General features: G+C 59.2%; 1 protein-coding gene across 8 annotated transcripts; it reads right to left on the reverse strand.

The window, feature by feature from the left end:
• Positions 1-1,660: 1,660 nt before the first annotated feature.
• Positions 1,661-20,033, reverse strand: MLXIPL (MLX interacting protein like). 8 transcript variants are annotated; one of them, XM_040634938.1, is made up of 17 exons: positions 19,718-20,033; positions 15,778-15,884; positions 11,752-11,834; positions 11,485-11,574; positions 11,143-11,187; positions 10,428-10,629; positions 10,221-10,301; positions 6,777-6,946; positions 4,962-5,502; positions 4,634-4,701; positions 4,409-4,559; positions 4,137-4,252; positions 3,926-4,045; positions 3,612-3,739; positions 3,380-3,503; positions 2,718-2,847; positions 1,661-2,424 (listed from the first exon to the last, which is right to left on the reverse strand). In XM_040634938.1, the coding sequence occupies exons 1-17, from the start codon at positions 20,008-20,010 to the stop codon at positions 2,306-2,308; spliced, it is 2,568 nt and encodes an 855-aa protein (XP_040490872.1). In that variant the 5' UTR covers positions 20,011-20,033; the 3' UTR covers positions 1,661-2,305. The 8 variants fall into 8 exon arrangements, with proteins under 8 accessions (XP_040490872.1, XP_040490870.1, XP_040490869.1 ...); XM_040634936.1 differs by having other exon boundaries at positions 4,962-5,592; XM_040634935.1 differs by having other exon boundaries at positions 11,485-11,834.
• Positions 20,034-21,755: the final 1,722 nt, after the last annotated feature.

The following is a 21,755-nucleotide window of genomic DNA, read 5'->3' on the forward strand; positions in this document are numbered from 1 at the left end:
GGAGGAGGGAGAGCCTGGAGAGAACTCGATTCATGAGGAAAGGGTGGTTCTAGAATGAGGTCCAAGCTGGGGCGCATTGGTGGCTCAGTTGGTTAGGCGTCTGCCTTCAGCTCAGGTCATGATCTCAGGGTCCTGGGATTGAGCCCTGCGTCAGGCTTCCTGCTCAGTGGTGTGTGTGTGTGTGTGTGTGTGTGTCTGTCTGTCTGTCTGTCTGTCTGCTGCTCCCTCTCCCTCTGCCCTTCCACTCATGCTATCTCTTTCTCTCTCTCTGATTAAATCTTAAAAAAAAAAAAAAATGAGATCCAAGGGCCCGGGGAAGGCAGGAAGAGCACTGCAAAGTGGTCATTGGATTTGGCAATGAGGGAATCAAGTGACCTTAGTAACAAGAAGTCAGTGTAGGGGTGAGGCTGGGGTGGAAGTGGAGGAGGAGACCAAAGACGGGGTGAGTGGGAGGGGAAGAGAGAGGGAGAGCAAGTGTAGATAGCTCTCTTGAGGGAGAGGGGCATCTAAAGGGAGGACACAGAGTCAAGGGGATGTCTTGTGGGGAACTTCCAGGGAATTTTACCTCTCGGAGAGCCACTTCAAACCTTTGTCTGCAGCGACAGATAGCACTTCACACCTGGGTGCACCTGTTCCCTGCACCGTAGAGAGAGCTGGCTAAAAGCAGAGACTAGAGTCAGACAGTAACCATGCAGCCCTGGGCTAGTTAACCTCTCTGTGCCTCAACTTTTCATCTGTGAAGTGGGGATTATAAATAATTACGATAACTCTTATATAGTGCTATATGCCAGTTACTGTTGTAAGTGCTTTATATATATTGACCCTGAAATCCTCACAACTGACTTATAGAGGTAGATGTTAATATATGTAATAAGTGAGTTAATATACATACATAAAGTGCTTAAAATATTGCTTGGCACTGAGTAAACATGAGATGAGTGTGCAGTTCGTATTGTTATCCCTGTTGTGATTCCACACAAATGAGGGGAAGTCAATGGCCACACAACGCGGGGAAGACTGACTGTCTGCTAGTTATGTCCTGCAGTCATCCGTGGAAGTCCTGAGATGTGGGAGGCTTGAATCAACTCCATGAGAAGAGGGATCCAGCGGTGAACAGAATCCCCAGCACCAAGGCCATCGCCTGGTCCACTGCGGGCCCTCAGAAAAGAAAAAGCAGAGACTAGGGTCGGACAGTAACCACGCAGCCCTGGGCTAGTTAACCTCTCTGTGTTAACCTAATGGGGAGGTCACTACCCCAGTGGCAGCACGTTCTTCTTCTGATTCTCAAAGGAGGGCCCTGTCACTTCGACTCTTTGGCTCGGCTCTGCCCTCTTCCAACTTGGAAGGTGGTAAGGCTTTCTGAACCTTTTCCTGGCCATGGAGAGAGGAATTGCAGGATGAGTGTCCGTCCTCTCTCACAGGATGACAGCCACAGCCTAAAACTGGCCTCCCTGCTTCTGTCCTTGCCCCACTGTGGCCTGTTCTCGGCTCTGCACCCAGAGGGATCCTGTTAAGAACTTACATCTGACCTTGTCCCACCCCTATTCAAAACCTTCCAGTGGCTTCCAGCTCAGAGGAAAAGCTAAGGTTCTTTCAAGTCCACCTCCCACTGCCAACTGCCTCTCTCTCCATCCCAGAGTGAGACACACTGACAGTCGCCAACAGTTTTTGGTTTTATTGGCAAGAATTCTTTACAAAATCCACACACACGCATCTACATGCACACAAGGTGCCTGCCCCTGGTTTGGCTACCCCCCTGCCCTGCTCTCTCTTGGGAAAGACCTTTCTGGCCTCACCCCGGGATGCCATCCTGCAGCACCCCACCCCCCACTGAGCGACCAGCGAAGGAGCAGAGAGTGGGAACCTCCTTTTCTGCCTCTCTGCTGAGAAACAGAGGCCTGTGTCCTATCGGGGTGGGAGTGGGGAGCAGGTAGGAGGGGGCCGGGAAACAGGATCGTTCCCCTGAGTTGCCAGCTTTGGCCCCAAGTGTCACAGCTGCTAAGGCCTTGGGATCGTCATCTGGTTGAAGCTTCTCCAGCCCCATTTTGCAGACTGGAAAATGGAGGTCCAAAGAAAGAGCACGAGTCCCCCAGGTCACAGTGTTCGTTGCTGGTGGGGCAGTGACTGGAACGTAGCTCTTCCTGGCTTTCAGGAGGTGGAAGAGATTTGGGTCCTGCTAGACCTTCAGGAAAGGGGACAGCCAGAGCCTGGGGCAGGAAGGGAGTGCCCGGAAGTTGTCCCTGGAGCCCACACCCAGGGAAAGCAGCCCCAGGGCAGCTGAGTGAGCGGCGGTGTCTGGCCAGCACTATAGAGGCTTGCCAAGGGTGCCCTCTGTGACTGCCCGTGTGGCTTGCTCAGGTATACAGCCTGGGTCTGTCAGGATACTGGTAGATGTGCTCAACTGGCGGAGGGAGTTCAAGACCGCTGGAGAAAGAGAATGAGAGAATGAGAGAGACAGACAGGGAGAGATACCTCCTGGGGTCCAGGCCCTTCCTCTGGATGCTGAAGACAAGGGTTGAGGGAGAGATACTAGCTGGCAAGACTGTCAGCCCCTCCCAGGACCTCTGTCTGCAGGTGTCCTGGAGGCTGGAGGACCCTCCAGGGTACATGGCGGGATGGCCAAAACTCTAGGCTACTTTGAAGGCAGGCTAGACCTGCGGTCTGAGTGGCGTGGACATTCCTGGACATTCTGGTGGGCAGGCGGGTGGCTCACGTACTTGGCCGGAGAGCAGGCAGGGAGCAGTACTGGTCCAGCCAAGCCAGGGAGGTCTGGCGGAGGCTCTGCAAGCTTGCCGTGGACACCATCCCATTGAAGGACTCGAACAGAGGCCGAATGAGGACGCTGAACTGGGCCCAGGTCAAGGAGCAGGCCTGTTGATCAGCCAGTAACCCTCCCCCAGCTCACGTGTAGCCCTGACATCTGGCCCAAACCCCGAGGAAAGGCCTGGCCACCGTGGCACCTTGAACTTGGAGGCCCCCTGCTGCAGCCGCCCTCCCATCCTGCCATGGCCTGCCCGGCCCCTCTGTGCCCATCTTCTGGGCTGCGCTATCCCCCATCCTTGAGCTTCCTGCCCCAGCTCAGCCAGGAGCTTGACCAGGTAAGGGAGTGAGAGATTCCACATCTTCTTCAGGACCCACGCCACTCAGACTCGAGGTTCTCCCAAACTCCCCTTGGTATGCTCTGCAGGCAGGGCTGTGCTCCCCTTTCCCAGGGGCTCCTCCCTCAGTTTCTGCTCCCAGCGAATCATGGGGCACTCCTGCCCCCAGGATGCTGAAGGACTAGAAGGAGGGGGCAGAACTTGAGTCCCTTCCCCTGGGCACAGCTCGGAGCGCCAGCCTGGCCTGTAAGCCCCCCCCCCCACCGGCTGAGGGAGGATACCACCCAGAACTTCCAATTGTGCAGTGTCCGGGTGCGGACGTAGTCGTCAAACATGTCTCGCATCTGGTCGAAACGCTGGTGTGTGATGGGCACCCCAGTAGCAGGCAGCTGCTGCTGGCACAGGCTGGGGGCAGGGGGCCGGTCAGGGCTGGGGAGTCGGGCGGCATGTCCCGGCACCCCCGCGCCCCCATGACCCCCCCATACCCCCCACGCCCGCAGGCCCCCCGCCTACTTAATGGCAGCGTTGAGCTCCTCGATCTGGTCCCGTAGCTGCTGGGCCTCCTCCTGCATGGCCGCCCGCTCCTGCTGCAGCATGGCGATGTACTCGGCCGTCTTCTGCAGCGTGGTCGCTTTGCTCACCTGCAGGCATCACCAGGGTGGGCTCAGGTGCTGGAGGTGGTCCCACTCTGGGGCCCACTGAGGCACTGGGTGGGAGGAGGAAACTGGGTGTCCAGAGGGTCCTGGGATTTGGTCTTGGGTGGGGGCGGGGGGCGACGACGAAGGAGCCCTGCGGTTCTGGGGTGCCAGCCCGGGCTGGGGGCTCACCTTGAGGCTGGGCTGGGCGCTGAGTGTGCTCACCAGCCCGTGCAGGGTGTCAAACCCCAGTTTAATGTTGAAGCGCCGCTTCTGCTCCGCAGAGATGTGCGTGATGCGCCGGTTCTCCGTCTTGGGGGGCAGACAGTGGGGTGAGCCTAGGAAGGAGCATGGAAGGGCCTAGGGGTAGCAAACAGATCTTGGGGTGAGGGAAAGGTGCCACCTTGTTGTTGTCTGGACGGCCCCGGCTTAGGATGGGTTGAGGGGGAGAGACGCAGACACTCAGAGTCCCTGGGCTCCGCATGGAGATGAGCTCCCCAGACAGCCGCCGCTCACCACCTGTGGCAGGGACAGACAGACCCACAGACAGACCGACACAGAGGAGAGGGTCCCATTGCCCTGTCCCTCTCATCCTGGCCTCAGATGTAGCCCCCCCTTCTTCCTTCCCCTTTCTCCATCCCCTGGAGTCCCCCAAGCCCCGCAAGCCCTCTTTACCGCTGTGCGCCGGGGGCGAGAGCCGCTCCGCTTTGGGGACAATCAGGGGCCTGGGAGGGGCCAGTGTGGCGGGACCTGGAGGTGGCCGGGGCGGTGTGGGGGCCGGGGTCGGGGGTAGGAAGGTGCAGGAGAATTCAGGGGCCGTCTCCTGCTGGGGTGGAGAAGGGCGGAGAGTTGGAGTGAAGCCCTGGGCCCACCCTCACCTCCCAGTGCCCGCCATCTTACCGGGGACCCTGAGGGCCGGAGGAGGGTGCTGGACACAAGTGGTGGTTCCAGGGTCTGCTCGGGCTTGGCTGTACACGGGCAGAAGTGTGAGGGCCACTGGGGCCAGCCTTAACCCCGTCATCTCCCAAGACCCCATCCCTCCCCTCCAAAGAAGCCCACTCCTCTTTCAGGTTCAGGGCCCACATCCCTAATTCCTCACCACCTCCCACCCCCTCCCAGCTGAGCCTGAGTCTGCCCCTTAAACCTTCGCCCTCTGCTCCCACAGGACCCCCACTTCCACATTTGATCCCTGTCTTCCCCTCTGTGGACCCGGTTCTTCCCATCTCACCTGCTGTGAGCAGCTGCGTGAGGCAGGGGTTGCTGCCCCCTGCAGTGGCAGTGGGGTTGGCAGGGGCCAAGGTCGGGGGGCTGGGCTTCCGCCCTCTAGGGGATGGGGTGGGGGGCCTGCCTCTGGGCCGCATGCCTTGGGGCACTGTGAAGTGGGGCCCAAACGGGGGCTCCAGATACCCTGAGGGCAGAAGGTCTATGGGGAAGGGGGCAGGGGCCGGGCCTGGACCAGGCTGTGGGGTGGGAGGGAAGGCAGTGGGAGCAGGCAGTGGGGACACTCCTGGGGCCGGAGGGACAGTGGAGAAGGGAAATCTGGGAGAGAAGAGAGGTTCTTCCTGCAGCAAAGCAGGGGGAGGACCCATGGGAGGGAAGGCGGGTGGGGGGCAGGGCTCTAGGCCAGGCCCCTTGGCAAGGGCAGGGTATTGGAGGAGGGGTGGGGGGACTGGCGGGGGTGGGAGCTTGGGCTTGGGGTCTTCAGGAAGGAGGAAATCAGAGTTCAGGAAGGCACTGGAGTCCAGGGGGCCAGGGCAGCTGTTCCGGGCCTGGTTGGGGGACAGACAGAGCAGGGGAGAGAGCTGGTCTTTGCAGCCACCCCGGCAACCTCTTGCCCTGGCTGGGCTCTGGACTGGGCACTGGGAGAGATAGGAGAAACAGTCCCTGCTGTCCGGTGTGCCCCACACACACCAAGGGAAATTGTAATCTAATGAGGGGAGGGAGTGGAACACATGTATGCACAAATCAGGCCTGAGAAAGAGCATCAATCTTCCTGCCCATCTTTCATTTCCAGATAATTACTCCATCCAGCCACCAATCCATGCACTAACCCACCCATCGTCCATTCACCTATTTTTCCTCTCACCTGCAAGCTAACTCATCTACCTGTCTCTCCACCAGCCCACCAGGTATTAGCCCATTCACCAATCTATCCAACCGTCTCTATTTCATTCATCCGTCAACCCATCCATAATCCCCCCACCTCGCCACCATCTGTTCAATGACCCTCCACTTCTCCAGCCACCAGTCTATTCATCGACCCCCCAAACTGTCCATCTACAAATCCATCCACCAGCCCATCCATTCAACCAACCACTCACCTACCCATATTGACACCAGCCCGTGTAAGCATCCACCCTCATCTACAGCCCATCCTCTGCTCACCAACACACCCACCCCTCTACACACTCACTCCCTGGCTCACGTGCTTGAACTGTGCTAGGTAAGCCTGAGCGAGGCTTCACTCTTCCAGCGAGGAGCTCACTGCCTAGTTGGAGAGAGACCTCTCAATGGTGAACTACAAGAGTGCCTGATCAGTCTGATGATAGAAGGAGAAGGCGTCTGACCGAGCAGCAGCGAGGAGACCTCCAAATGGAGCCTGTGGGTTCCTGATCCAAAATGGCAGCTTCACCGTGTCCTGAACACTCACACTGAGCTTTCTGTCTCCGTGTGCTCTTTTGTGCTTCCCCTCCCATCTGGCTTGCCCTCTTCCAGTCTCTTCCTCTGTCCAAATCCAACCCATTCACTAAGCCCAGAACATCCCGTCTTCCAGGAAGCCTTCCATAAGCAACCCGGTCCTCAGTGGTGCTCCCCCCCGCCCCGCCACTGTCTTTAGCCTCCCCTCTACAACCACCTGGTCCAGTTCTGCTTCACAAGGGTCCTTCCTCCTGAGCCGAATTGCTCCCTCTCAGGCGACAGAGATGGGGTCTCTCTCCCCCTCCAGTCCCTCTCAGTCGACCAAGCACAGGACTGGGCACTCAGGAAGTACCTTAGCTCCTGAACATGGAGGCAGGGCTGAGTGGAGTGGGGGGTGGGAGCTCACCTGCAGGCGGTTATGCCCTGAGAGGTGGGTCACACCTGACGAGGCAGGGGGCACCTCTGAGCCCAAGATCCCACCGCTGAAGAAAGGGTCAGCCATGGGGCCAAAGCTGGGGGGCTCCGGGAAGTGTGAAGGCGTGGGTGTCGGTGGGGGACGGTAGCTGGTGAAGAAATCTGTAATTCAGACATACAAGGCGATAGAAGTTAGGGATAAGGCCAAGCGTGGCTGGAAGCAGTGGGAGGAGAGTGGGCCTCGTGCCCTGTCCCCAGGCTGGGCTGGCCTGGCTGGCAATGAGGGGGGGGGGGGGGGGGCTTCCACAGGAGATTGTGAAATTGGGAGAGTTTCTGTCTCACTCAGGGGAAGCAGCAACAGAGGTTTGGGTGGGATGGGCCTGCATGCAGGACAGGAGAGGCTCTGTGGGGGTGTGAGTAGGACCCCGGGAAATAGTCCTCCCACTGAGCCTCACACTTGGCTCATGGGGTCCCCTTCCCCGTCCCAGGCCTGGCCACTCCCCTCTCTGACTCCTGTTACCATCTCTGCTGGAGCCATAGAAAGGGGCAGGGTAATAGAGAATGCCAGGGAGGGAAAGGAGTGGGGTACAAGGGGTGGAGGTCTGCGATAGGGAAGAGCCCCAGGGTGACGGGAGTTCAAGGGGTGAGCTAGAGGTGAGAGGGGTCAGGAAGTCAGTGGGTCTGGGATAAATTGGTTTGTTGGAAGGTTAAATGGGGCCTCCAAAGTAGAGCCCGCGAGTGGGGTGAAGGGCTAAGGGGGTCATAGCAGGGGTCAGAGGGTGGGCTCAGAGTGGGGGCAGGAGTGGGGGGGGCCTGCAAAGTCTGGAAGAGCTGGCGGGGAGGGGGCAGCCAGATTGTCTGAGGTGCGGGTTGTGTAAGCCCCAAGCTATTCTGGTTTTGGGAAGCAGCTGCCTGTGGCCTAACCACATCCCGGGCCTGGACGCCGCCCGCCCACCCGCTCCCTTCCGGGCACCTTTCTCTGACCCTGACCAGCCTTTGGTCTGAACCAGCTCCCAAGGCCTCCTGGTCTGGCCCGACCCAGCCCCTCTGGCCTTGGATGGGCGCTGGCTCCCCAGCCAGGGTCGCTGGTCAGGCCTCCCTCCTTGAAGGAGACCCAGGAGTGGGACAGACAAGCCCTCAGCAAGCCTGGAGCCTATGGGGGTTAAACTTCATATGTGCATCTTATGGGACTCTGGTGGCCATGTGTCGTTGGCCGGCTGTCACTCTGCGGGTGTGAGCGTGTGGCCTCCTGCAGGCTCCATCTCTGGGTGTGTGCCCCGGTGTCTGTAGCTCTGTCTGAGCCCGTGTGTGCCTGCCTTGATGTGAGGCGCGCCGCATGCGCACGTTGGCTCTGTGCCCGTGTGTGTGTGTGTCTCTGTGTGTGTGCGCGCGTGCTTATCATGTGTCTTTCCTTGACCACCTGATCAGAAAGGGTCATCTTGTCCTACTGTTTCTCTTTAACTGGGGGACTGCGTGGCAGGGGGTGAGTGGTCACTGATCTTCTATTTCCCCAACCCCCAGAGACTGTGGGCCTCATTACTAGCCCCCTTGAGGCCTAGGCTCTAGAACCAGCTATGTATGGGTCCTGCTCCCTGCTTACTGCTGCTGCCTCCTCCCCAGAGCTCTGAAGGGCTCATGGGGTACCGAGACCAGTCACCACCAACCCCCAGCCATAGCTTGCCCTCAACTGTCCCTTCCCCCTTGAGAGAAGTTGCTTCGTAGCCCTAGCCGGCCACCCAGGGAGCCCTAGACCGCCCCAGCTCCGGTCCCCCCATTGACCTACGTCCCCTCTCTGAGACCCTCCCCTGCTCCAAGCCCTCTCCCCTTCCTTGAACGTTCCTCCCCAAGCCCCCTTCCTCCATAGAGTTCTGGCCTCCTCACTGGGTTTCCACTCAAGTGAGGAGCTCTGGGGGACAATCAAGGCAGCAGCCCTGGTGGCCTGGATGCTCCCGGCCCTCCCTGTACGTGGAGTGCTAGAAGGGGCCACACTAGCCACCTCCTCTGCATGACCCACATCCCCTCCCTTTGATTGCCCATGCCCACCCCCACCCAGCAGCCACCCTGGATTGAGAGAAGTGACCTCCTAGCCCCAGATTTGGCCCAGAGTCCGGGCTGGAGGTGGTTTCCTACCTGTGGTGGGGGTACGTGTGCCCAGACAGGACCGCTGCCCTCCCAGACTGGTCTGCTCTCTGGGCACTGCCATCCACACTTCTGCCCCCACGGCCCCCACCCTGCCAAGGGCTGAGGCAGGGGTGGGGGTGGTTCCTCATTCCCTAGTTCCCGCCCCACCTCTTGACTGACAGGCCCAGGACCCTGTGGGGAAGAAGTGGAGGGGTCATCGGGACTAAGCCTTTATTCCAGAAACCCCCTTCCTACCCCCTGGGCCTTGGCTGAGACAAGCCAAGCCTCTATGGCTACCTGACCCCTAGCAGGGCTCCAGAGTCCCCTGAACGTATGACTACCGGGAAGTCTCCAGAATCTACAGCTAAGTAAAGGAAGCAATGTCGGGCAGAGCCTATTGTGAAAACAAAAAGGGACATTTGTCCACAGGTGCTCATGCAGACACGGGTATCTCCAGGAGGACACAAGAAACCAGTGACCTAGCAGCCCTGGGGTCAGGAGAGAGAGGCACAGAAACACATTACTAAAAAAAAAATAAATAAAATAAATAAATAAATAAATAACTTTACAAGACAAAATGCCTGGGATTTTCTTAAAAATGACGTAGGAAGGAGAAGTGGGTGAGGCCTCCATGAAACCAGACCAGTCAAGGGTTGATACATATAGAAGTCGGTGATGGTTACAGGAGGGTTCAGTGAACCACTCTCTCTCTACCTGTGTGTATGTTTGGAATATTCTTTTTTATTTATTTAAAGATTTTATTTGTTTATTTATTTGAGAGAGAGAGAGAGCACGAGTGGGGGAGAGGCAGAGGGAGAAGGAGAAGCAGAATCCCCGCTGAGCAGGGAGCCCAGTGACTCAGGGTTCCATCCCAGGACCCCGAGATCATGACCTGAGCCAGAGGCAGACACTTAACCGACTGAGGCACCCAGGCGCCCCTGGAATGTTCTTGAATAGTTTTTAAAGGGAATTATGTAAATAATAAACGGGCCCAAACGAATCAAAGTCCCTTTCTTTCCTGAGATTCCCAACATCCACTATTTCCTGGGAGCTGGCAGAGCCTGTAGCTTCCATGCCCCTGGGCCCCAGCGCCTGCCCAGGTGCTCAGTCTGAGCCTGCTCTCACCTGAGGTCACAGCAATTGCATCCCGAGTCTGGACAAAGGGAGACCAGGAAGGGCCGTCAGAAATCTCTTAGACCATCCGTCCTCCCAGAGGGGCCTGGGACCGGCCTGAGGGCTGGTGGTCATCTGGCGTGACTTTCCTCACACTGGCCGGGCCAGTCCACACACACCCCAGCAGGGGGCGCTGCCTCACCTGAGATCTCCATGAAGTCGTCCAGGCTGGGCTGAAGAGGCGTCAGGTCTGGCTGGATCATGTCAGCATTGCCCACGTAGGCTGGAGGGGGGCAGGGGTTGCGTCAGGAGCGCCAGGAGGGGTGGAGTGGGGGCCGCCCCACCCCGGCCACCCTCCCTTGGCTGCCCCGCTTCTCGCAGGCCTCCCTTTTCAGGTGCAGGCCCTTACCGTCCTCAGGGGGCAGCTGTAGGGGCGCAGAGCTGGGCTGCGTCATGGTGAAGAGCGTGTCGGAGATGTCGGACAAAAAGCAATCGAGGTCCAGCAGCTGCCGCCCGCCGGGCTCCTCCTCTGGGCCCCCAAGCAGCACGGGCACCACGCTGGAGAAGAGCTGCTCGCACCATCGCTCTGGTGGCTGCCAACCCCCTTCCGCCTAGGGAGACAGAGCCTTCAGCAGCCACGAGAGGGACACCGGGGTCTTCCACTGCCCCTCGCCTTTCCGTTTGGCCCCAGCCTGGGAGATGAAGTGATGAGCAGGCCTGAAGCCTCTGTGTGCACGGCCGTCCTCACCTTTCCCTGGAGGACCAGTTTCTATGGTCACCCCATTGCTCTCTAACAACTGCCCCCAACAGAAAGAGCTGGATGGCCTCTTATCTGCTGAACAGATAAGGGTCCCCTTCCTGCCTCCTATACTTTTTCCTGCCCGGAACCCCAGTTCTTAGGGACTTCTGTTCCCCCATGCCTCCCAGCACTTGCTGGGCTAACCAGAGGTTGGAGGGGTCTTCCCACCTCTGCGCTCAAACGCTCCCCTTCCTCCGGGGAGAAGGGCTCCATCAATGAGAGGATGGCAGCCACACCCACTGCCCTCGTGACCCCCCTCCCCGGCCACTTCCTTATCCACCAAGAGGGAAGCTGTCAGTTCTCTGGGTCCCGGGAGCACACCCACCTGCTTTGGGGTCAGGAGATCCCCTTCCCTGCTGGATTTACGGAGCTGCAGGAACACACAGAGGTGGACACTGGATCGCTTGTCCCTCTTGCATCACTGCCCGCCAAGGCCTCCCCTACTCACAAGCTCCCCCGGACCAAAGGCAGCCCCATTTCCCCTCAGGAGCTCCTGCGCGCTGGGAGGTAAGGAGGCGGCGAGGAGACTCGGGGCCACACGGTGGCGCTGTCAGCCTGGGTCTTAATGGGAGGCGGGGTCGGGGGGCGTCGAGGGGAGTCTCGCCCGGGCTCTTCCAAGAGAGGCAGTAGTCCGCAGCCCCCCGGACCCCCTCCCCCCACCACTGACCCGCTTCTTGTAGTAGATACGCCACTTGTGGTACTCGCGCATCACCACCTCGATGCGCCGCTTCCAGTAATTGCCCTCCAGGACGACGGCCTGGGGAGGGCCAAGGAGGGGGCTCCGTGAGACGGCTGGCACTGACCCCACCCCTCCCAATCCCCGTCTGGGCCAGCCCCTCCTGCCCCGCGCTCGGAGACACCCCTTCGGAGGGGCCGGGCTCGGCAGGGAGGCAGGCAGGAGGCAGGCAGGCGGGAGGTCCCGCGGCTCAGCTACCTCTGGTTTCCGGTGCTCGTCAGCCTCAGGCCCCTGCAGGGGGGTCACGAAGCCACACACGGGGCTCTTCCTCCGCTCCACATCTGAGAGAAGGGGGCCAGGTCAGCGGGGTACCCGGCTCTTTCACCTCCCACCCCAAGGGGACTGGGACTCAAATGCCACACTATGAAATCCTGCTTGGCTTCCGACGCTTAGATAAGTGCCACCTCCTCCAGGAAGCCTTCCTGCCTGCTCTAGACCTCCCAGAGCCCCCTCTTTTAGGGGACCCTACGAAAGGAACCTCCTATACCTCCTGCACCTCCCTTGGGAGCCCAGGAGGTGTGCAGGCAACACTCGCTGAATGGAATTGTGGGACCACAGGAAGTGAGCTGCTCCAAGAAGGTCAGACTGGCAGGCCAGGGCCTGGAGCCCTTGGTCTCCTGCCTCAGGCTCCTTGGCTCTGCCCAGTCCGATGTCAGAGAACCACCCTTGTCCCTTCAAGCCACCGAGCTGAGCGCTTTTCCCACCACCTCCACTCCCTTCCCTATCTCCAATTCAAACTCTCTCTCCCCAGGCTCCTTCTTTGGGGCCCATAAACACATTTCAGGCTCCCCTTTACCTCCCAAACTTTCCCTTTCTTTGCTACCCTAACAAGCTAATCTTCTTCCCTTTCACCCCTTTGCTTTGCCCCCAGTTCTGGAAGCATTGTCATCAGCATCCCCACTCCATGCCTCCTGGGTTCCTCTTTACTTCCTGTGACTCAGCTCCTGTCCCCACTGCCCAGCCAAGGTGCTTACCTGCCCTGGACCCATCCTCCTGGACCTCAGTGCAGAGCACCCCCTCCTCCCTTGGCCAGGGAGCCTTCCCTTGGTTCTCCTGCCTCCTTGACTATTTTCACTGGCCCTTCTGCAACGTGTGCCTCCAAATCTCCCTCATCTTGCCCCTTTCCAGCTGCAGAGATTTTCCAGTTGCCCATAGAATCTCTGTCAGGATGTCCCCAAACTTGGGGGGCGGGGAATTAAAAAAAAAAAAAAAGGATGTCCTAAAACTTGACACTCTCAGATGTTCAGAATCGTCCCTCCCAAGCCTGTGCCTCCTCTGGACAGCCAACACTGCCTCCCAGTCACAGAAACTGCCCATCGACCCTCAGCATTCCTATCTAACCATGGCCTAATCATCTCCCTCCTGTCTCACTCCCGAGGATGTGTGGCATTTCTGCCACTGTCCCCTCCCCTCCATATTCTGTCACCAGCCCCCTCTCCCAGGTCTGGTGACCTCCTTCATAAGCCCTACCTTGAAGCCAAACAGCTTCCTCCCACCACAGCCCACCACCCTCTGGTTTTACTCTACACGGAATGCCTTCCCCTTCCTTCCTCTGCCTCACCCACACCTGCCCACCCATCAGGAGAGCCCAGGGCAGTCCCTCTTCTAGGAAGCCTTCCCTCCTCTGAAGTCCCACAGTCTTATCTGCCTGGCTCTCCACTTGGCCTTGGCCATTTCTCTGCATGCTGGCCTCCCCGTGGGGAGTAAAAGTGGGAGCTGTGGCCCTTTAGCCTCAAATCCCTGAATCTGGCACAGAGCTTGGCACACAGTAGGGCTTCTGAACCCTGGGACACCCACACAGTGACTTTCCCTGCCTCAGCCCTCAGCAAACTTCCTCTGGGACAATTAACAGATGAGGGGGACCACCCGAACATGAAAGTATCGGGACCTTCAGCTTCATTTACAAAGTTCTGTGCTAAAGGACAGTCTCCAAAATGATCCCCATGGGATTAGGGGAGGGGTTTGTCCTGGTGGCTGAGCGTGGCTGGGAACACAAAGGGATGGGCCCCTGGGTGTCTGGACTCCCAGGGGGTGAGAGCAAGGAGGGTCTCAAAGAGTAGCTGCTCTGGGTTCCCAGATGAGGACATGAGCACCAGGATCCCCAGGGGATCAGGTCTGAGCAGGCCTGGCTGGTCCTTCCCTCCCCCACCCCAGGGACCCTGTGCTCTAGACAGAAGAGCAGGGACCATGCGGCTTCTGGGGCTGGGGCAGGCTTTATTTAACACTGATAAGCTCATCCATTCAGGAAGCCACCTAGCCCCTTGCACCTGTGCTGGGACAGATGCTGGGACAGGGAAGCTGCAGGTCAATCAGAGCACTCACGGCTTAGTTGGAGAGATAAGAAAAGCGCACACATAACATGAGCTCATGCAAGGCGGGGATCCCACCCACGAGAGGGGCACAGTAGTCTGGGAACTCAGAGGACACCAGGATGATCTGGGGGTGTGACAAAGGAGGAGATCTTGGAGTCCAGGAGCCTGCAGAGGGGTGTCAAGTACAAGTAGGATGAGCCAGGCAGCCCTCCAGCTGTCCCCACCCCTCGCCCTTTCCCGAAGCCCACCTTCAAACCCTCAGAGCTCAGGCAGAAGGGGCGTGCCTTGTGCTGCCGCTATTATCACGATAATATTATCGCCTGCGCGGAGCCCTTGTGTGTGTCAGGACTATGCTGAGATACGAATGATCTCACTGAAAACTCACAGCAAATCTCAGAGCAGGACCTTCTGTTATTCCCATTCTACAGACGAGCTATCCTCAGCTAGGGAGGCTAGGGACTTTCCCAAGGTCACACAACTTTGGGGGGGCATCCTAGAACTTGACTCAAACCCCTCTCTGACACAGAACCTGGGGTGCTTCCAGCAACTCGGGCAATAGCCAGAGACCAGGGTCTGCCTGTCAGGGTGAGGACCCTGGGGGGGCATCAGAAATTTCTTCTCCAGAGAGAAATGTTTGCATCCCATCCAGCTTTGTGGGGGAAGGGTAGAGAGTGTGGGGTGGTGGGGGCAGTGGCAGTGACTCCCTCTGGCCTATCAGCTTCCTGGTTAGGGTAGGGCCCAGTCCTACGTGTTCTCAGGTGAGCCATCCTACGTGTTCTCAGGTGAGGACTGGAAGCCAGCCAGCTGGGAGCAGTGAAAGGAGCACTGGGCTCAGAGCAGGAGAGCCCTGGACTTCCAGCCAGTCACAGCTCTGTTCCTTTTATGCTCCATGACCCTGAATAAGTTACCGGCCTGGGCCTTACTTGCTCATCCATAAAATGGGGGTAATAATTCCTATCTGCCAGGGTTGCCAGGAAGCCTCAAATAAGATGGTTTATGAAGTACTGGGCACCCGAGATAAACAGAAACCAGAAAACCCTCCCTCCCTCTGCTTGGATGGAATCCAGGGGACCAGGACAGAGAATACTGAGTATGTTCCCTCCTGGGCTGTGTGTTCCCAGCTCAGGGTAGCCTTTGATCCTGTAGTAGGACTTCGCTGCGCTGGACAAGGTCCCAACCCAGGGCCGACTGGTCTGAGGCTGCTCAGTTTGCCATGGTGGGTGGGTGGGTCTCGAATCCCCGAATGAACGACTGTGACCTTCTCAAGGGCATATCAGATTCAACCATCATTTATTTAGCACCAGCTTTGCGCCGGGCCCATTCATACTTGTTATCCCCAGGCCAACCAGGAAAAGGAGGACTGTGGCCTTATTTTGTAGGTGAGGAAACAGATTCAGAGAGGTTAGTCACACAGCCTGTGGTCACACAGCCAGCCAGGGCAGAGACTGGGTAGGAAAGCATCTCTGGGCAAGTCCCAAGTCTGCAGCCCCCTCCACTCTACCACATGGCCTCTCCCCAGGGTCCATGGGGGCACCTGCTGGGGTTAAGAACTTCAGTAAAGTCTGGGGGAGACCCAGCCCAGCAAGATCCTTATTTTCCCCATTCATGACATGATGCCACTGGCCCGGACAGCTTCTAGCACCTCTTTCCACCTGGCATTTGAGGCACTGACTAGGCTGATGGAATGCAGGAAGAGCCTTGAACTGCCCTCCAAGTCTCTGCCCATGTTAGGACTTTTAAGGGGTGGCCCTTGCTGTGCCTAGAGTCCCCATAGAGAGCATGCTTTGGGACGAGTTCCCTGAGACCCTCTGGGGGTCAGATGTTGGTGCTGGCCCCTAAGGGCCGCAGGGGGTTTCCTGGGTGTCCCCCACCTGCAGCCCCCCTGCTGGTGAGGCCCATGGTGCCCACTCACACTGGATGTACCAGGCCCTCCAGATGGCGTTGTTGAGACGGATCTTGTCCCGGCAAAGCAGCTTGAGGCCTTTGAAATTCTTCCACTTGGGAGACACCAGCTTGCCACTGTCAAAGGGAGAGGGCTGGGTCAGGGGGGTGGGCAAAGGGAAGCTGGGGGGGAGGGGGGACGGATGCTCCTGCAGGCCTGGCTCCCTGCTCTTGCCATTCACTGGGTATTCATTCACACTGGGCCACCTGAGGGTCTCCTCCCCAACCCCGAAAATCCTGCACCTCCTTCTTACCTGCCTCAAATTCCTACCCTGAGAGTCAAACCTTCAAAATAGGTCCCTGCTGGGGGCCCTCATGTTCTCTGGCAGGAGCTGCTCATTAACCTACCGCCAGGACTAAAGCCAGGGCTGAAACCTGTTTGTCAGCTCCGTCCTCAGGACAATAATGCCCATGGCCTCACAGACATCTGTCGGTAGGCCCGCTAGGGAGGGTTCTCAGACCCATTTCTTAACAGAAGAAAACTGAGCGTCAGGAAGGTGAAGGGACACTCCCAAGGTCACATGGTGGAGATTCACTCAGGCCCGGTGGCTTTCTCTCCACCGGTCTCACTGGCCCCCTTCAGCCTCCAGGGGATGGGGAAGGTGTGCCTGGGTGGGGGAGGGAGTCCCTTCTCCAGAAGTGGCCTCCAAGCAGCCAGCCGCTGCCTTTTTACTGCCCTTCTGGCATCTGCCCACTCCGGAATCCCAGGATGGCGATCTGGGCTGAGCTGGAAGGTGTGCCCCTTCTCAGGGGTATGTGCAAGACAATGGCCGTCAGTCTCCAAAGGATGACAGCTGGGATGGGGGAGTGGTGGGCGGTGGGGAGGCAGCACCCTGATCCCGACCCCTAACCCTGATCCTAATCCTAGCGGTCAATCAGATCCACGAGATGGAGGAGTCCTACGCAGGTGAGGAGCTTGGCTCTCAAAGTCGGGATGTGTTAGACACAGGCCAAGTCCACCACCCCTAAGGAGCTGACCTAGGAGGTCAAGATGCTCAGGGTCTAGACCCCCACTGGTCCCTCCCTTCTCCCTCCCTCCACCTGGTCCACAAGCCAGGGCTGTATACCAGTCCTGTCTGGCCCACCTTCTCCAACCCTTGCTCACATGAGAGGCTAAGGCCCCAAGGCTTCGTTTTTCAGAACCCCAGGCCTGCTTTCTTCTGAGGCTTCTCCCTCATCTTGGGGGTAAGGGGTGGGTGGGTGACAATCTGACTCCTACAGCCCCTTAGGTGCATGGATCACTGGGTCCCCTCTCCTCTCTGGTCTCCAAGCTCCTATGTTTGTTTTGGGGTAGGGAGTGGGGAGGACTGCCACCCCAGGGTACCACAGGCCTCATTACCCAAATAGAGTACATAGCCCATGCCTGCTGGCTGGCCCCCTCCCTCCTAAGTTAGACAAACACCATCTGTCTAGTAGGGAGACATGGATGGGGGTACACTGATACTTCCCGGGCCAGCTTCTTCTGTGGCACCTGGGGGGGGGGGGACTCTTGAGTTTGTTGCCCCCGCCTGTATCCCAGCAACCTCCCAGCCCACTCTGATCACCCAGTGCCCCACGCCCAGCCTGCCTGCCCTCCCACCATTTCCCAGCCGAGGCTCTGATGTGTGTGGCCAAGGCGGTGTTCGGGGAAATGAGACAGTGACAACATCCAAGCCCAGGAGGAAAGCAGTTTGTTTATGCTGGGCCTGTTGGCTGGGATGGGAGGCAAGGGGCCCAGCCTGGAGGAAAAAGCCTGGCACCAGGGTTTAAGGCTTCTTATGACCCATAGAAAGTCTGAGAATCTCGGGGATGGGTCGGAGAAAACCTAAGACTCTTAGTTCAGCCCGACCGACCCCCCTCCCCCTACCCCATCCCCAATCTACCTTATAGGAATTTCCCGAGAGTCTCTCTGAGAAGGTCCTCCTTGCTCTCTCCCGGAGGCCATGCTTTCCATAGCTAGCCAGCTCTGACCCTGAACGAGTGTTTTCTTGGAACTTCCAGAACCTGTCTCTCTGGGCCTTCCACCCACAGAACCGTGTACTCTGGGCCTCCTCCTAGGAGGGAAGTCCTCCCTCTGTCCACACCGCCCTGCTGAGGATGAAAGCTGGCCAGGCAGCCACAGGCTGTCCTCCCGGTCAAACACCTCTGGACCCCTTGCCTTGCTGTCCTTTCCCATCCGGTCACTCTCTCGGGTCACCCTGGCTTTCCCAATACTGTCCCTTCCAGGGGACCCCTATATTTAGGGGTATTCAAGGGCTAAAACACTGTCCCAGTCTGAACCTCAGATTTTTCCTCTAGCGAAGTGGGGGTAGCCAAAGTGTCCTCTAGAACTGAGCCACCTCCATCCCTGGTGCTTGGGTCCCCACAGAGATGGAATATTCTGGGTGTTTCCGGAGAAAGCACAGTCCTCTCCTCCCCAGCTCCCTGGTCACATCAGATTCTAGTCAGCCTCTTAGTGGGGGCAGTTCTTGGAGTGTGCTCTGGCCCCAACCTTGTCCCTTGCCCCCTGAACCTCCCCTTTTGGCCACCCATGGTTTGGGGTTGGATGGGATGTGGTATAAAGCAGGGAGCTAAAGTTGGGAGCAGGTGAGAAATGGGGCGCCCTGGGAGAGCCTGGGGAGGAGGGGTGCCCACATCCGGTGTACCAAGACCTTAAATGCCCTCTCCCAGTCGGTCCCGTGATGTCCCAGGAGGCGGGGGAAGGGAAGAAAGGGACGGGAATTTGAACTTTCCACATCGGGTCCGGCGTCCTGGACGATCAGGTTGCAACATGACCTGGGCCCGGGGCCAGAGCATATGGGCCAAGGTTACATCGCCTCCAGCCAATGGGGTCTCGGCTGGGCTGCCGCGGTTGGGGGTGGGCAACACCCCCGCAATCCCCACCCGGGCTCCTGGTCAGAGCCTGAAGGGCCGGTCCGTATCCAGCGGTTCTCAGAAGGGGAGGAGGCGCCGCAGAGGAAGAGGAATATTTGCACAGAGAAAAGATCAAGGCCGGCCGATCCCCCTTTCACCTCTACGGTTTTCAGTTGATAATTTATCCTGGCCCCTCCGCTCCTGGGAACTTTGCTCCAGGGCACTGGGCCAGAACCCGGGTTCGCGCCCTCCCCTGGGACACAGGCGTGGAGCTGGGGCGGGGCGCGGTCCGCGCTCTCTGCGAGGCGCCGAGCAGGGGTCCCAGGCAGGGTTAGGCTCTCAGCCTCGCGCGGCAGCCGGGGTAGGCTAGCCCAGGCCTCCCGGGCACCAATCCCCACGCGGCGTGCAGCACCCCCTGCCGGGCGACCGCTGGAGAACTCTGCCAGCTGCGCCCCCTCTGGGTCCCCCCGGGGCACCCTTCTCCCGCCCCCCTCGATCTAGCAGGTCAAGAACAGGTGTCTCGGCCACTGGGGAGTGCAGGGTGGACGAGAGACTGGGTTTCGGTCTACGCTGGCTATGAGTCCTGACGATCATGGGCGTGAGGAGTGTCGCCAGGGTGCTGGAATGGAGTGGGTCTGGGCCGGGGGTGCTGGGGAGGGAGCGGAGAGCTGAGGTGGTCTGGTGGGGTGGCCCCCAGAGTGGAGGGTGTGGACGGCTTAGGGTCCTGGGGCGCGAAGGATGCCCTGGCATTTCTTTGGGGGCAGAAGAGTCGGGACGGAGAGAGGGGCCCGCGGTGGGCCTATGGCGGTCAAGGTGGAGGGCAGGCGGTCCGAGCCCTGGGGAGGGAGTGAGGGTGGTGAGCAACGGGAACCTGGAGGTGCGCACTCCAGGCGGAGGCCGGTGGGCTGGGCCCGGGCCGGTGGACTCTGAGGGCCGGGGCAGAGGGGTGTCCAGGATGTGGTCGGAGTGTCCGAGAGCAGCCGGGGACCAAAGTTTGGGGCCGGGTCGGGTGTCCGGGGCCCCAGCGCATGGTCCCGCCACGGAGGGCCGAGGCTGTCGGGCCCCGGAGCCGCCCTCACCTGTAGGCCAGGCTCATGCACTCGAAGAGGCGGGTGAGTGTGGGGTCGATGCTGCGCGGCCCGAAGTCTGCGGGCCCCATGGGCCCCTCCTGGTCGCGCCGCCGGGTCAGCGAGTCGCTGTGCGGCGACGACACCATGAAGTGACCGCTGTGGATGACCTGCGAGCGGAGCAGCCCGCCCGCGCTGCGCCGGGTACTCGGGTCCTCCGAGTCTGTGTCTGAGTCCGAGTCTTGGCTGGGGACGACCCGCGGGCCGTGCAAGCCCGCGGCCAGACCCACCAACGCCCCGGCCATGGCTTTCGTCGCCGCTGCCTCGCCCGGGCTCGGAGAAGCCGCCGGCGCCGCTAGCGAGGCCCGACTGGCCTCATTAGCATGACCCCGCCCCTCCACCGCAATAGGTCGTCCGAGGGGCGGCGCCTCCGGAGCGGGCGGGGTGGGGCTTAAATTAGCATAATCAAGGTGCTAAATGTTAGCGTCCGGATCCCCGAGCTGCTTGCGGGTCTGGAGTTTGGAAGAGGGAGGGGTCCTTATCTCCCCTCCCGCCTTTCCTTTTGTGGTGACCCTCCTTCGCCCGAAAGGGGTCTCAAGAGTTGATTATTAGTCGTTCACACCTGAGCCTGAAAGTGCCTCAGTGCCTGGGGTTCCTTGCTTCCAGGGGCACCCCCCTGTGAAGCCTCTCACCTAACTACACCCCTCTCTCCCTGCCCTCTCTGATCTCTCGGCTCACATTCACCCTTCTCAGTCCTGCACACAGCCGGAAGCACCCACCGCTCAAAAGTCTTGTGTGGCCTGGCCCACAGGAAGGTTTCAGCAACCCCAGTTGCCATTATGATCATCACTACGCCTGCACAGAGGCCCAGAGGGTTAATGAGTGTGAATCCAGTGGTGATGGCTGACAGCTGGCAAGGAGGAGCCTTGGTCACCCTTCCCTGGACATCCCCCAGGCAGGGCACCTGCTCAGGAGATCTGGACACCCCCTCTCCCCGCCCTGAGGTCCAGCTCCTGTTCCTCTCACCCTGAGAACACGAACCAGGGTGTTTGGTCTGAGGCACTCACACTGGCACCTTTAACAATCCTCCAAGGTGGGATTCTTGCCCCATGTCAGGCGGTGTCACCAGAATCCACAGGAGTGGAAACACGCCTGAGTCTCTACAGAAGGCCCGCCACGGAACCTGGTCTAGAATTCCAGACTTCCCATCCAGGGCTATCTCTGGTGGGGGAGGAGAGGGTTAGAGGCCAAGGGTGGAGGGTGTGGCCTAGGTGTGTCACAGGAGGGAAAGGGGGGTAGTCTGCTGGGGGCTGGAAGCTGGGAAAAGGTTCCCTCGGAGTGCTTTCCTTCCGCCCAGGATCCCGAAATTAAATGGCAGTGCCTCAGGGGTCCCTGTGACCATCGGAGATGCTAAAATGATGGCCCCAGGCTGCTCACAAGCCCTGCTCTCCACCCACCCACCCACGTCCCTTGGCCAGGTACCCTCTGTCCCTGGCAGACAGTCACCTCTTACACCCTGGAGCCTTGCGTGCTCTCCTCCCTTGTCCTCCCTGCTGTTGTCTGCAGGAGGCGCATTCTCTCTGCTCATCTCAGCCAAACTGGGGGCCTCGGGTGCCCCCCTCATCCTGCCTCCTCTGGAGAGAGAGTCATTCCTAAGTGGCTCTCTTGGGATCCTTGGCACAGAGACTGAACTTATCCCTGATGTGCCTGACTGGCTTTGTCCCTGGCCTGTGGGCCCTGAGGCAGGACTGTTCCTCTGGTGTCTGAACCCCTATGCTGAGCATGCAGGGACTTGGGGAACGTGTGGAGAAGGACTTGGGGAATGCACGACACTAAACAGAGCTGGTGGCCACTGTGGGGGATGGGGTGGGAAGCAGGGCCTTCTCTCCCTTGGAGACTGCTAGCACCCCAACAAATCTCTGCCTTCTTGGGGCTCGGTGTCTCTACCTGTAAAATGAGGCTCTTGAATTCAGTGATTTCTTAGGGTTCAGTGGCTGTTAACACCTTCGGTTCTGAGTCTATGCCGTCAGCGTCCCACCTCTCCCCACCA

This window comes from Ursus maritimus, unplaced genomic scaffold, assembly GCF_017311325.1.
Source record: "Ursus maritimus isolate PB19 unplaced genomic scaffold, ASM1731132v1 scaffold_2, whole genome shotgun sequence".
Lineage (NCBI taxonomy): Eukaryota > Metazoa > Chordata > Mammalia > Carnivora > Ursidae > Ursus > Ursus maritimus.

What these genes read in the sequence shown, in the direction of transcription:
- MLXIPL (XM_040634933.1), bottom strand. Translation starts at nt 20,010, where the DNA reads ATGGCCGGGGCGTTGGTGGGTCTGGCCGCGGGCTTGCACGGCCCGCGG. An exon ending in TGCATGAGCCTGGCCTACAG is followed by an intron (nt 15,885 to 19,717) that starts GTGAGGGCGGCT and finishes TCCCTTTGACAG; the next exon opens with TGGCAAGCTGGTGTCTCCCA. An exon ending in CCTGCCTGCTCTCCGGCCAA is followed by an intron (nt 2,425 to 2,717) that starts GTACGTGAGCCA and finishes CTCTTTCTCCAG; the next exon opens with CGGTCTTGAACTCCCTCCGC.